The sequence below is a fragment of the Vigna radiata genome, unplaced genomic scaffold (assembly GCF_000741045.1).
Source record: "Vigna radiata var. radiata cultivar VC1973A unplaced genomic scaffold, Vradiata_ver6 scaffold_399, whole genome shotgun sequence".
Lineage (NCBI taxonomy): Eukaryota > Viridiplantae > Streptophyta > Magnoliopsida > Fabales > Fabaceae > Vigna > Vigna radiata.
The window spans coordinates 24,966-36,180 of NW_014542619.1; the positions used below are offsets into that span (position 1 = coordinate 24,966).

At 31.8% G+C, this 11,215-nt stretch overlaps 1 protein-coding gene across 1 annotated transcript in view; it reads right to left on the minus strand.

Moving 5' to 3' along the window:
- Positions 1–4,358: 4,358 nt before the first annotated feature.
- LOC106780473 overlaps positions 4,359–11,215 on the minus strand; it is a 13,687-nt gene continuing 6,830 nt past the window's right edge. The window contains exon 2 of the mRNA XM_014668761.1: positions 4,359–4,676. Coding sequence (XP_014524247.1) covers positions 4,359–4,676 — 318 coding nt within the window. The remainder of the gene's footprint in view (positions 4,677–11,215) is intronic.

Sequence of the window (11,215 nt, forward strand, 5' to 3'; positions counted from 1 at the left end):
GCAGTTTATGCCCAAGAGGGTAACCATGCTTCTTAAAGCATTCATTAACCGTGTGTCCAGTGATATTGCAAAAAGTGCAAACCTTTGAGTTGCATGAACTTGAATTTGATCTTCTGCCAAAGCCTCCTTTATTTGATGAATAACCTCGACCTCCTCTTATCCCTTTGTTGTAGGAGAATCCTGATGGATAGTCATTCCTTTTGTAACAATTTTCAGCCGTGTGGTAATGATCAATGATAGCCATGAGTTGGTTTGGTAAAAACACAAAGAAATCAAGAAAGAGAAAGCACAACAGAACTCTTCAATTGAAGAGCTCTGATACCATCTTAAATAATGAGAATCATGTTGAGAGGAAAAACAGAGAAGCAAAGAATGATTTGTGTATTATATTAATTCTGCATAATGCAGATACAAATATTTATACATCAAGATTATAACAGAATTAATTATAATTCTATCTAATCTATCAGCTATATGCACAGAATAATAACAAACAGAAATAATAACAAACAAAATCTTAAAACCTAAAAAGAAGGATATCAAATATTAAATCAAATATTAAATCCTAACATATATGATTATTAAAAGATTGATAATGGTAAGTATGAGATCTTGAATTTAAAATATATGAACAAGATTTTCTTTTGTAATCTTTATATTAGCATGATTAGTTCTGATTCAGGAAAATTTAAAATTTTGGAAAGTTGTTTTATTTAATTACAAATTCATTTGATTAATTTTGTTGTAAACTTATAAGATGTTATTACGAAGTTTTATAGGTAAGGGAAAGAATCACCCTTAGTTTTTTTGTTTATAAGAGGAAGAAAATAAAGACCAAATACGTAATAATGAGATTGTCTAGCTTGACTTTTCCTCTAACTCTTGTTAAAGCTATTATTGATATGGTGTAATTTGTTTTGTGATGTATTTCAAATTAGAAGTATCCTTAGTTTGTTGTAAAAATATAAACAAATTTCTATTATATACACCTATATGCATATTAACATTTTATTTGCATAAATATTAGTACGTTTCACATACCATAACTTATGTGATTTATTTTTATTTAGTCTGACATTTGTTAAACAAATGCAAACTAATCTTCTTTACACAAATAAACGATACATTAAACAAGTAAGATCAGACTACGTAATTTTTGAAGTGTTACACACAATATTCCTATGTTTTAATTATTTATTTTCTAACAAACTCCCTTATACTAATGTATATACATTGTGTAAGACTAAACAATAATAGATAATTAAATAACAGTCTAATTGAAATAATAAATCCAATAAATATCAAATTTTATTGAGATAAACTTTAAATTATAATTTTGATATTATTTTAATAAGTTGACTTTAAATATAAATTCTAATCTCACAAAATGACTGTAAAGCAAGATTTTCAACCATTATATATTGTAAACGAGGTTTGAAAGAAATTGTTTGCTACAATCACCTCTTACCCATTTTGTTTTCAAGTGTCTGTGATATGACATTCATAATATCTTAACTTTTACTCCTGTATTCCTACAATTTTTTCACACACCCTCTCAAGTTTTTAAATAACCATTTTACCCTCTACAAGTGACTTCTGAATTATGTATTCTAGAAATTTTTTTAGACCAAATTTTCTAAAATAAGATTTTCAAAACAAATTTTCTAGAACAAGATTTCTAGAATGCATAATATTATGGAATAAACTTTCTAAAATGAAATTTTCGAAACAAACTATTTAGAACGTATATAATATTTTTGGAATGTGTTTCCATAACTGCTCTACAAATGTTTTCTGAAAAGAATTTTCTAAAGTTCGGAAAAAAAAATTCCGAAACAATTTTTTTTCTGCATTTTCTTGTTTTCTTTTCTTTCTTTTTTTTTTTTCTCTTCTTTCTTTGCGACAGCTATATGGTGAAAATGGTAATATGGTGTAGTGTGGTGTGGTATGGTGTAATGATGAAACATGTGTGTCTTTTCCAAATATTACATGGGTGGAATTAGTAATTTTGAGAATGCAGGAAGCAATAGAGTAAAATCTTTAGATGATAAAATTACTTTCATACTAAAAGGCCATTGTTTTAAAGCTCCAAAAAGTCCAATAACTACAGTATGTCGGCTTATTTAAAAAAATAAACGCTAGTCCATTTGTCTCACACTTTATTTTTTTCTCTTGCTTTCTTTTTTCTCTTAAAAAACAAACAAGTTTTTTTTTTTAATAATATCACACAGATCTTAAAATTTACAACCCATAGAATAACATGTGTTAGTGAACATAATAAAATTTGAAATTGAAAGTATGAAAGCTTATATAAAAAATTGAAATACCAAAAGAGTGTCGAGACAAGGACATTTGATGGTATGGATATAACGCAAGAGGGACATGTATGGAAATGCAAGAAATCATGAAAGAGGACCAAAATGAGGATGAATACAGGATAATTGAGAGTTTAAAAATGTATCAAGAAATATAACATGGAGGAAAACATTTAGTGAACAAAATCAAGATAGGAACAATGATGGATTAAAGGAAAAGTTGGTCTATAGTAAGTGTTACAAAACATTGGTTGAATAAACAAACGAATACAACATGAATAATTTTGAGGTAATTATTGTAATTTATGTAGTTTGCCTTTATTTTATAGTGGTGTGACTGTGGAAAAACATCTATAGTGATGTATGTATCAAGTACATGTATCTATATTTATGAGAGATATCAAAACTTAATTAAGTGTTTTTATTTTAACTTATAAATTAAAACCTCAAGTAATAAGTAGATGATGAATAGTTATTGCACATATAGAACATGTGTTAAGATTTGGACAGTGAATGTAGAAATCAAATTTTTGAGAGTAATGATAGATTGACACAACTACACTTATTTGACATAATTTTTATAACAAGAGAGTGAGAAATAATGTGTCAAATGAGTGTAGATGTATGGCCAAGAATATTTTCTCAAATTTTTTAAGTTCATAATGTAGAACAAGTAAGATGTTAGTCTTTTATAAAACATATGTGATACAAGTTTTTCAAAAGAAGTTAATAAATATATGGTTTAATAGATTCGGAGGTCCCTATTTGTACAGTTTTATGTTAATTAGGTCCTCGTATTTTGAAGTAACTCAATTTGGTCCCTATTTTTGAAAAATTGAAGCACGGAAGTCTATGCCGTTAAATTTTGTGAACGGCGTCAAAATTATCGACTGGTGGCTAGGTGAGTTGGCATTTGAAAAGCACGTAGCACATAAAGACTTTAATAAGTGGACTGAAATGATTTTGTTATTTAAAAAAGGTTTAAAAAAAGGACTGAAATGTAATAAAAATGCATAACGTAAGTGTTATTTCTAGAAATTAAGAGGGCGGAGCAAGAGGGTTCTTGCAACGTAACTGAAATCGTCCTCAACTGCATCTACCTCGACGAGGAGCTCAAGTTCCTTACTCTCCTCGACCTCAAGATGCTCATAAACCTCTCCCTCTCCGGCAACAATTTCACTGGCAGGTTGCCTCCTTCCCTAGGCTTGCTCTCCTCGCTCCAGCATTTGGATCTTTCGTAGAACAAGTTCTACGGCCCCATCCCCACTTGAATCTTAATCTTAATCATCATATGCCCTTTTGCCTTACATTTGGTGCGTCACTTGGAACACTTAGCAGTTTTGAGATTGTCGTGGAGTTCCAACTAGTTTGGGTCGTTTACTGAAGAAAACAAGAGGTTTTATGTCCTTTTCGATGATTTGTATAGAAGGAATTACGACTATTGTTTTCATCTTCATCCTCCTTTGTTGCCAGATAACAACAGCAATTGCTATTGAAGATGTGAGAAGGGAGGTGAAAATACTGCGAGCTTTGAATACCACATTTGGCCTGATTTCTTGTTTAAGCAAAAAAAAAGAGGGAAGAAGAATGTCCACACTATTTACAAAAATGTGGTTAATAAGTCAAGAATATATTAAATTAGCTCTTGAATTAGACTTTACTTCAACCGAATAACAAGTGGTATGAACAAATAACGTGTTTTGTTTTAGTCAATTGGGAATTGAAAGATTTTTCTCTCTCAAGTAATTGGTTATGATATCTAATTCCATAACCATTCTTTCAAACCTACACACGAAAGTATTTTTTAAAAGATAAATGGTCTTTTTTTTATTTGTTGATGAGTTTTTGCACCGTTGAATGCCTGATTCATCGTGACAATAACAAATCATTTGATTTAAAGATAAAATTTTTCTTTGTTGCTATAACCATTCTTTAAAAGCCTCTGCAAAGTTCGAATCTTTCGCAGAAAACACCAAGACCTAGAGGAAGCTTCTCTGCAATGACGTGACCAATGATTGAGTAGTTCTCAGCTTCTGTGATCTTTCAGTGATGGGAGTTTGCACATTGAAGTCGCAGAAGGCAAACCCTTACACGCTTCGCGAAGCGGAAGCCGAAGCCAACCCTTCGCAAATCCCAAAAGCCCCACTTAGTCCCACCGCAGCCGAGAACCACCGCCGGAAAGATGAAGTTGTCGCCGGGAAACAATCTTTGTTCTTCTCGCTCTACAGCCCAAGCCCCACGTGCTTTCTGAAAAAGTCTCCAACTTCGGCGGGAGGGAGTAGGAGTGCAGCCTCCACGCCGAGGAGGTTCTTCCGGAGGTTGTTCCCTCTGTCGTCCCCGGCTAAACACATAAGGACTGTGCTAACACGGTGACAGAGAAAGTAAAAAAATCATTTGAGTCCACCTATTAAAGTCTTTATGTGCCACATGTTTTTCAAATGCCAGCTCACCTAGTCACCAGTCCATAATTTTGATGTCGTTCACAGAATTTAATGTCATGGACTTCCTTACTTTAATTTTTCATAAATAGGGACCAAATTGAGCTACTCCAAAATACGGAAACCTAATTAACGCAAAAGTGCACAAATAGGGACCTCCGAATCTATTAAACATAAATATATCTCTAGAGTATTCTTTTATACACATTAAACTATATATTAATTTATATTGATGAGTGAAACAAAGTTTAGATTACTTATAGTTGAATTTATTACTTGATTTATGAGTTAAATTGTAACTATAATTTTTAGTTTTGATCACTTACTTTCTTTATTATCTAGTTAAAATATATACTGAGATTAAACTTGATACATGAACGTACACGTATACAATTCTAAAAATTGAACCTAAAAAAAATAAAAAGTTTAATTTATTTATTTAAATTTTTTTAATGAAAATAAACAAGCCATGAGTATTTTTTATATCATACTTTTGTTTTCAAATACAATTAGTTTTTTAAGCCCTTTTAATTACTATGCATTACATTATCTATATCTTATCACTTTTTTGGGATTTTTTTTTTTTAAAAAAACGGTATAATTTTATATCAATTTTATGAGTGTTAGATATATTATCTTTATTTTATAGTTATCTTTTATCTTTAGTTAGTTTGTTATTATTTTTTTATTTGTATTTTGGGCTTAGTCCATATTTCTTCTATTATAAATAGAGGATCCTATGTATATATTCAACAAAAGGGGGATTATTCTCATACATAATCTTGTTGTCTTTACCACTACACTCAGTTGCTCAAAGAATCCCATATCCCACGGAAGGAGTAAACATATAGAAACAAAGTATCATTATCTTAGGGACCGAGTATGCAAAGAACAACTTGAGCTGGTGTATTGCAAATCAGATGAACAGAAGGCAGACATTCTTACCAAGGCTCTCTGATAGCATAGGTTTGAACAACTCAGAGCGTCATATAAGTGTATAAATACACTATTGTTCTGATAAATGAAACTACTCGTTTCATAACTCTGTGCATTCCAACTCTTCTTTCTCTTGTTTTACTGTCGGCGGTATCATTGTCTATTGTTGTCATTATTGGAGTCCGTCTATCGTTGTCATTATTGGAGTTTTAGTTTCGACCGATGATCACATAGTTTTGATCGTCTCGGCCAACCAACCACCACGCCATTAACGACGCCTTCATCGGAGCTCCTATGCTCTCTCAGCGCCTTTTGAAGTTATGGATTTGCTCCATTTTCCGTCGTGCATGGTGGCATGTCTAGTAGCAATTCAAAGCGTCAAGGTCGCTCGTTTTCCTCGTGCGTTGTCGCATGTCCCATCTCCTCTCAAGCAGCTATTCAGAGCATTGAGTTGCTCTTTTTCCTTTTTCAGGTGTCTTGATTGGAGAATCTTAGATTTTTATGGTTTCTCTCTTTTGTTCATCCATGGCTTCTTTCGCTAGTGTTCTGAACTTTTTTTTTCACCATTATGTTGGACCCATCCATATATGTTTTTTTCTCCCATGGAAAAGATGGATTTTGTTAGTTTATTTATAGTCGTGATGACTCTTCAACAATGACCTCTTTATCCACTAGATGTCAACAATGCATTCTTCAAGGGCGATTTGCAATAAGAGATTTACATGGAGCAACCTCCCAAATTATTTGCTTAGGGGAGTCTTCTAGGTTAGTATTTCGTCTTCTATATCCTTTTATAAATCATTAACAATTTATTGTCACTCGAGTGTAGAAACAGATATTTTCACTAAATTTTATGGATTATATTAGTAACAAGCTTGATAAATACGATTTGTACACACTAACTTAAAGAACAATGTTAGATATATTATATTTATTTTATTTTTATCTTTAATTAGTTTGTTATTATTTTTTATTTGTATTTTAGACTTAGTTCGTATTTCTTTTATTATAAATGAAAACCATATGTGTATATTAACATAAGAAAAATTAATGTCATACATCATTTTCAACGAGGATGGATAGATTTTAAAATATTAATGGCTTTGTGTAAATTGTATTATTTTAACTATTATATAAATAATTATTATTTGACTATAAAAGTAAGTTAAATTCTTGTTTCTTTATTAAGATTCTTCTCGAAAGAATATTAATGAAAACATAATTATATATATATATATATATATATATATATATATATATTATATTTTTTCTAATTGTTTATAAAATATTACTAAAACATATATTTTGTATAATATTAAGAGTTTTACACTAAAATATAAAAGTATTTATATATTTAATATCTCATAAGGTATTAATATAAATTATCTATGATTTAATCTTAAAAAAATCTCTCAATAATTTTTCGAAGAATAGTTCTTATTAAACATATTATTTTTCTACTCGTACATGAGGTACATGTACATATCAAAGAGTGGATTTTATAAATCTTAAACTTCAATCTTAATAAACTTAACAAATTATACAAACATTGTAAGGCCTAGAACTGGACTTACAAACACAAATAAACTTCAATATCTGAACCACGGAAAACATGTTTTTTTGGGAGTTAAAACTTCTGGAACTACAAATACTCTTAAAAGATCAATATTTCTTTTAATATCTTGTTCCAAAATTTCTCTTCCTTTTTCTTTTTGTCTCTATATATCTTTCTCTTTCTTTCTCTTTTTTTTTTTTTCTCTCTCTTTAGTTATTCTTATCACTAATGCAAAAACGTTGTTTAACATCGGTTAATTTGGACTTTTAACGTCACTTTCCCAACTGACGTCTATACGGGTGACGTCTATGTGACGTTGGAATTCATCCAACCGACGTTTATATACACGTCAGTTTACGATATCCACCGACGTCTATATAGACGTCTGATTATACTCAAACCGACGTCTATTTACTCTATTTACTCTATATAGAGTAAATAGACGTCCGCCTATTCTTAAACCGACGTGAACATGAATATATAGAGGTTGTAAATGACACTAACCGACGTCTATGTTCTTATAGACGTCGAACCATGCAGTAACCGATGTCTAACAAGGGTGTTGTGTTTTAGTGCAGTTTTGATCCAGACTTTCGGTAGCATTGTGTAACACTCTCCTCTCGCTAGTTTCCCCACAAAAAAAGCTTGCGTCTTTTGAATCTTCTATGCATTCAACCCAAAATCGAACTTGGGTCCATGACTACTTCCCATTATTCAACCGCAAAATAAAAAAATTACGGTGACACGAGAACTAGACAAGGACCCAAGTTCCATTTTGGGTCGGAAGCCATAGAAAACTCAAAAGATCGCCACTCTATTTGTGAGGAAACCAGCAAAGGGAGAATGTTACACTATGTTACCCAAAGAGAGGATCAAAACTTCACTAAAACACAACACAAAGAAAACAAATTTTAATCAGTTGAACCACAAGATAATCGATAAAAAACTAAAGAAAGTTTAAACGGTAAGCATTAAAAAAAACACTCACCTGGGATGCAAGAGAGAAAAAGGAGAGGACGAAGACAATAACATATTGAGAAACGACAATGCAATGCCGCAAGAGATAAACAGTAGAGGTGCGCAAGCGAGTAAAAGAAGAGGAGAAGCAGAGAAAAAGGAGAAGAGATGAAGACGAGATCAGAAACTGAATGGTGAGAAGAGTTTGCAGTCTATTTAAAATGAAATGGGGCGTCAGTTGTTCCAGAAACCGACGTCTATAGACGTCGGTGCTTTAGGGGATCCGACGTCTATGAAGCTGAAAAGATTGACGTTTTGGTTTCCTGTCAGGGTAGTTCACGTCGGTGCCCCTCACAGCCGACGTCTTAAACCCTCGAATTTGGTGAAAATACAGGGACTTAGACGTCGGTGCCCCTTAGAACCGATGTCTACATTGAAGAATTTTTGTCTTCCCGCCTTCCAGACAGGCCTTAGACGTCGACGTTTGACTACGTAACGTCTAATTTTCTGGGGAATTAGGTGAACAACATTAATTGTAGCCCAGTCGACGTCGGTTTTTCACGGGATCCGACATCTATTCGACGTCTAAAGCTGAACCGGTTGACGTTTGATTTCCTGTCAGTGACGTAGACGTCGGTGCCCTTACTAGCCGACGTCTAAGCTCCTGGGAATTTGATGGGCAGCATTAATTGCAGCCTAGTAGACCTCGGTCCCCTGAAACACCGACGTCAATGGACTGTCTTATCACATACCTCAGGCAATTGGACATCAGTTTGCGGCAGGTGCAACGTCTATGATGTCATAGACGTCGCCTAACATCGAAACTGACGTCTAGTTTTCCAATTTATTTACGATAATGCCACCGTGCAGTAATAGATGTCGGATTTTCACGGAACCGACGTCTAAGGGGTGACGTTAAACAGCGCTTTTGCACTAGTGTATCCAATTGATCTACTTATAAGTTAATTTTTCCAAGTAATCATCACATGCACATTTAATGTAGTCTTCTCTCCTCTTATTTCCTTTTATTTTCTCATGTAAATTACATTTTCTTCTTTCTTTTGCACTTCATATCACATTCATACATATTTATAAGCCAAAGTTTAAAGAAAACATTAAAATGTGATCTTATCTCATCCTATTTTTAGTATATTCTTTTTTTTATCTCTTTCTTTTTCTTTTCTTTATTTTTTCTTCTTAACCTTTTTTCACTTGACATGCCCTTCACTTGGAGTGTGAACACATCCTTATAGTTCACATGTTGAAAAAGGGTGCAGAAGAAGGAGAATAGGTCATTAGAAATCACATAACCTTATGTTGAAATTTAAGAATATTAGAGACAGTTTTCAGATTCATGAAGAGTTATAATTACCATGAAAAGTTACAATCATTCATGAAGAAATGTAACTAATCAGAATCTGATATCTCTTAAATTTGAAATATGCCTGATCAACATCTATATAAAGGGATCATGTGCTCTATTGAAAGGAGAAACTTTAGTGATTTTTTCTCTACATTCTATCATTCACTTAACACAAATCAATTTGTGAGAATTTTATTCCCGTTTGATGTTAATACTAAGAGTAAGTATTATTGTTGTACTTCTTCTTTGTATCTCAAAAGCGGATTTCGTGATCCCCTTCACTTTTATAAGGGACGAAATATTGTTTTTAGAAAAATGTGTATTCACGCCTAGAAGATTATATCAAGTCTACATTGTTATTCATCTTGTTTCCCTAAATTCTTGAAAAATTGTTCCAACACCTTACTTATTTTCTAAGAAAAAAAATTATAAGTTGTTCCTAACAGACAAGACTTTAACTTCAATGGGCTTTATAATGAAGTCGTTGACATCATGCATAACTTCTAATTTAAAAGGAAATTGCAACCCATATTCTATTCACACAAGTTAGTGTGATTTATTTTTTACTAAAGTCATACACCTCATGGATAATTTCTTATTTTAAAAACAAAAATTGAAAGTTGTAATATGAACACATGATTTTAGTAGATCGAAAACTTTAACATAAACAAAGTCATCATCACGTCTCATGACTTCCATTCATCCTATTCTCCAAGTAGATATTAGCACTTGCAATGAAGGGTAGGTTAGGCAAGCTAACCCGCAGTGAAAAGCACAGGACAGGTTGGAGTTCTGAGCCCGTTGGCTCGTAAACAATTTATAACCTTAATTTTTTCTCCAAAACGTGTCTCAATTACTCATTCTTTGTTTTGTGTTTCTTGTTCCTCTTTTATGTCCATCTTTCTCTTTTGCGAAGCACAACATAGAGTGTCTCATCTATCATTTCTTCTCGTCTCACAGCAACACACTCACATAATTATCCCAACCACTTCATGCATGAATATTAAGTTTGATGAGAATGTAATAATATAGAGTTTCAACCATTTCATTTTGTTAAAACTATTGAATCATGTGTGAAATTTGCAAAAATTATTCAACCACTACGTATAAGTGAAAGAAAAAATTGTAAAATATAAAATTTTTACCATTAGTTGAAAAGAAAATTCAAATTAACTATGTGAGTCAGCCTATGAGTCAATTCCAGTATAGGACAAACCAATATTTTTAGTCCGCATTATATGCATAAAATAAAGTTATTCTTTCCTAACACTTATGCCAAGTAATAAGTTATTTAAGATATGTATATTCTTATAAGTTTAGTGTAAAATTATACCATTTTCCTACAAAAACATATGTCACACTTTTTAGTGGAAGTTCCACATTGATTAAAGATAAGACCAATCTATAATATATAAGTGAGATGTAAACCTCACCTTACAAGTTGGTTATATAGAGTTGAGTTAGACTTAAAATCCACTTCTTAACACTTTCTATACCTTATAACATGTTCACTAAGTTAACAAACGCTTTGAAAAGAGTAGGAAATTACAATAATGGTTTACAATCGGATTCATCACATTTTATATATATATATATATATATATATATATATATATATATATATATATATATATATATATATATATATATA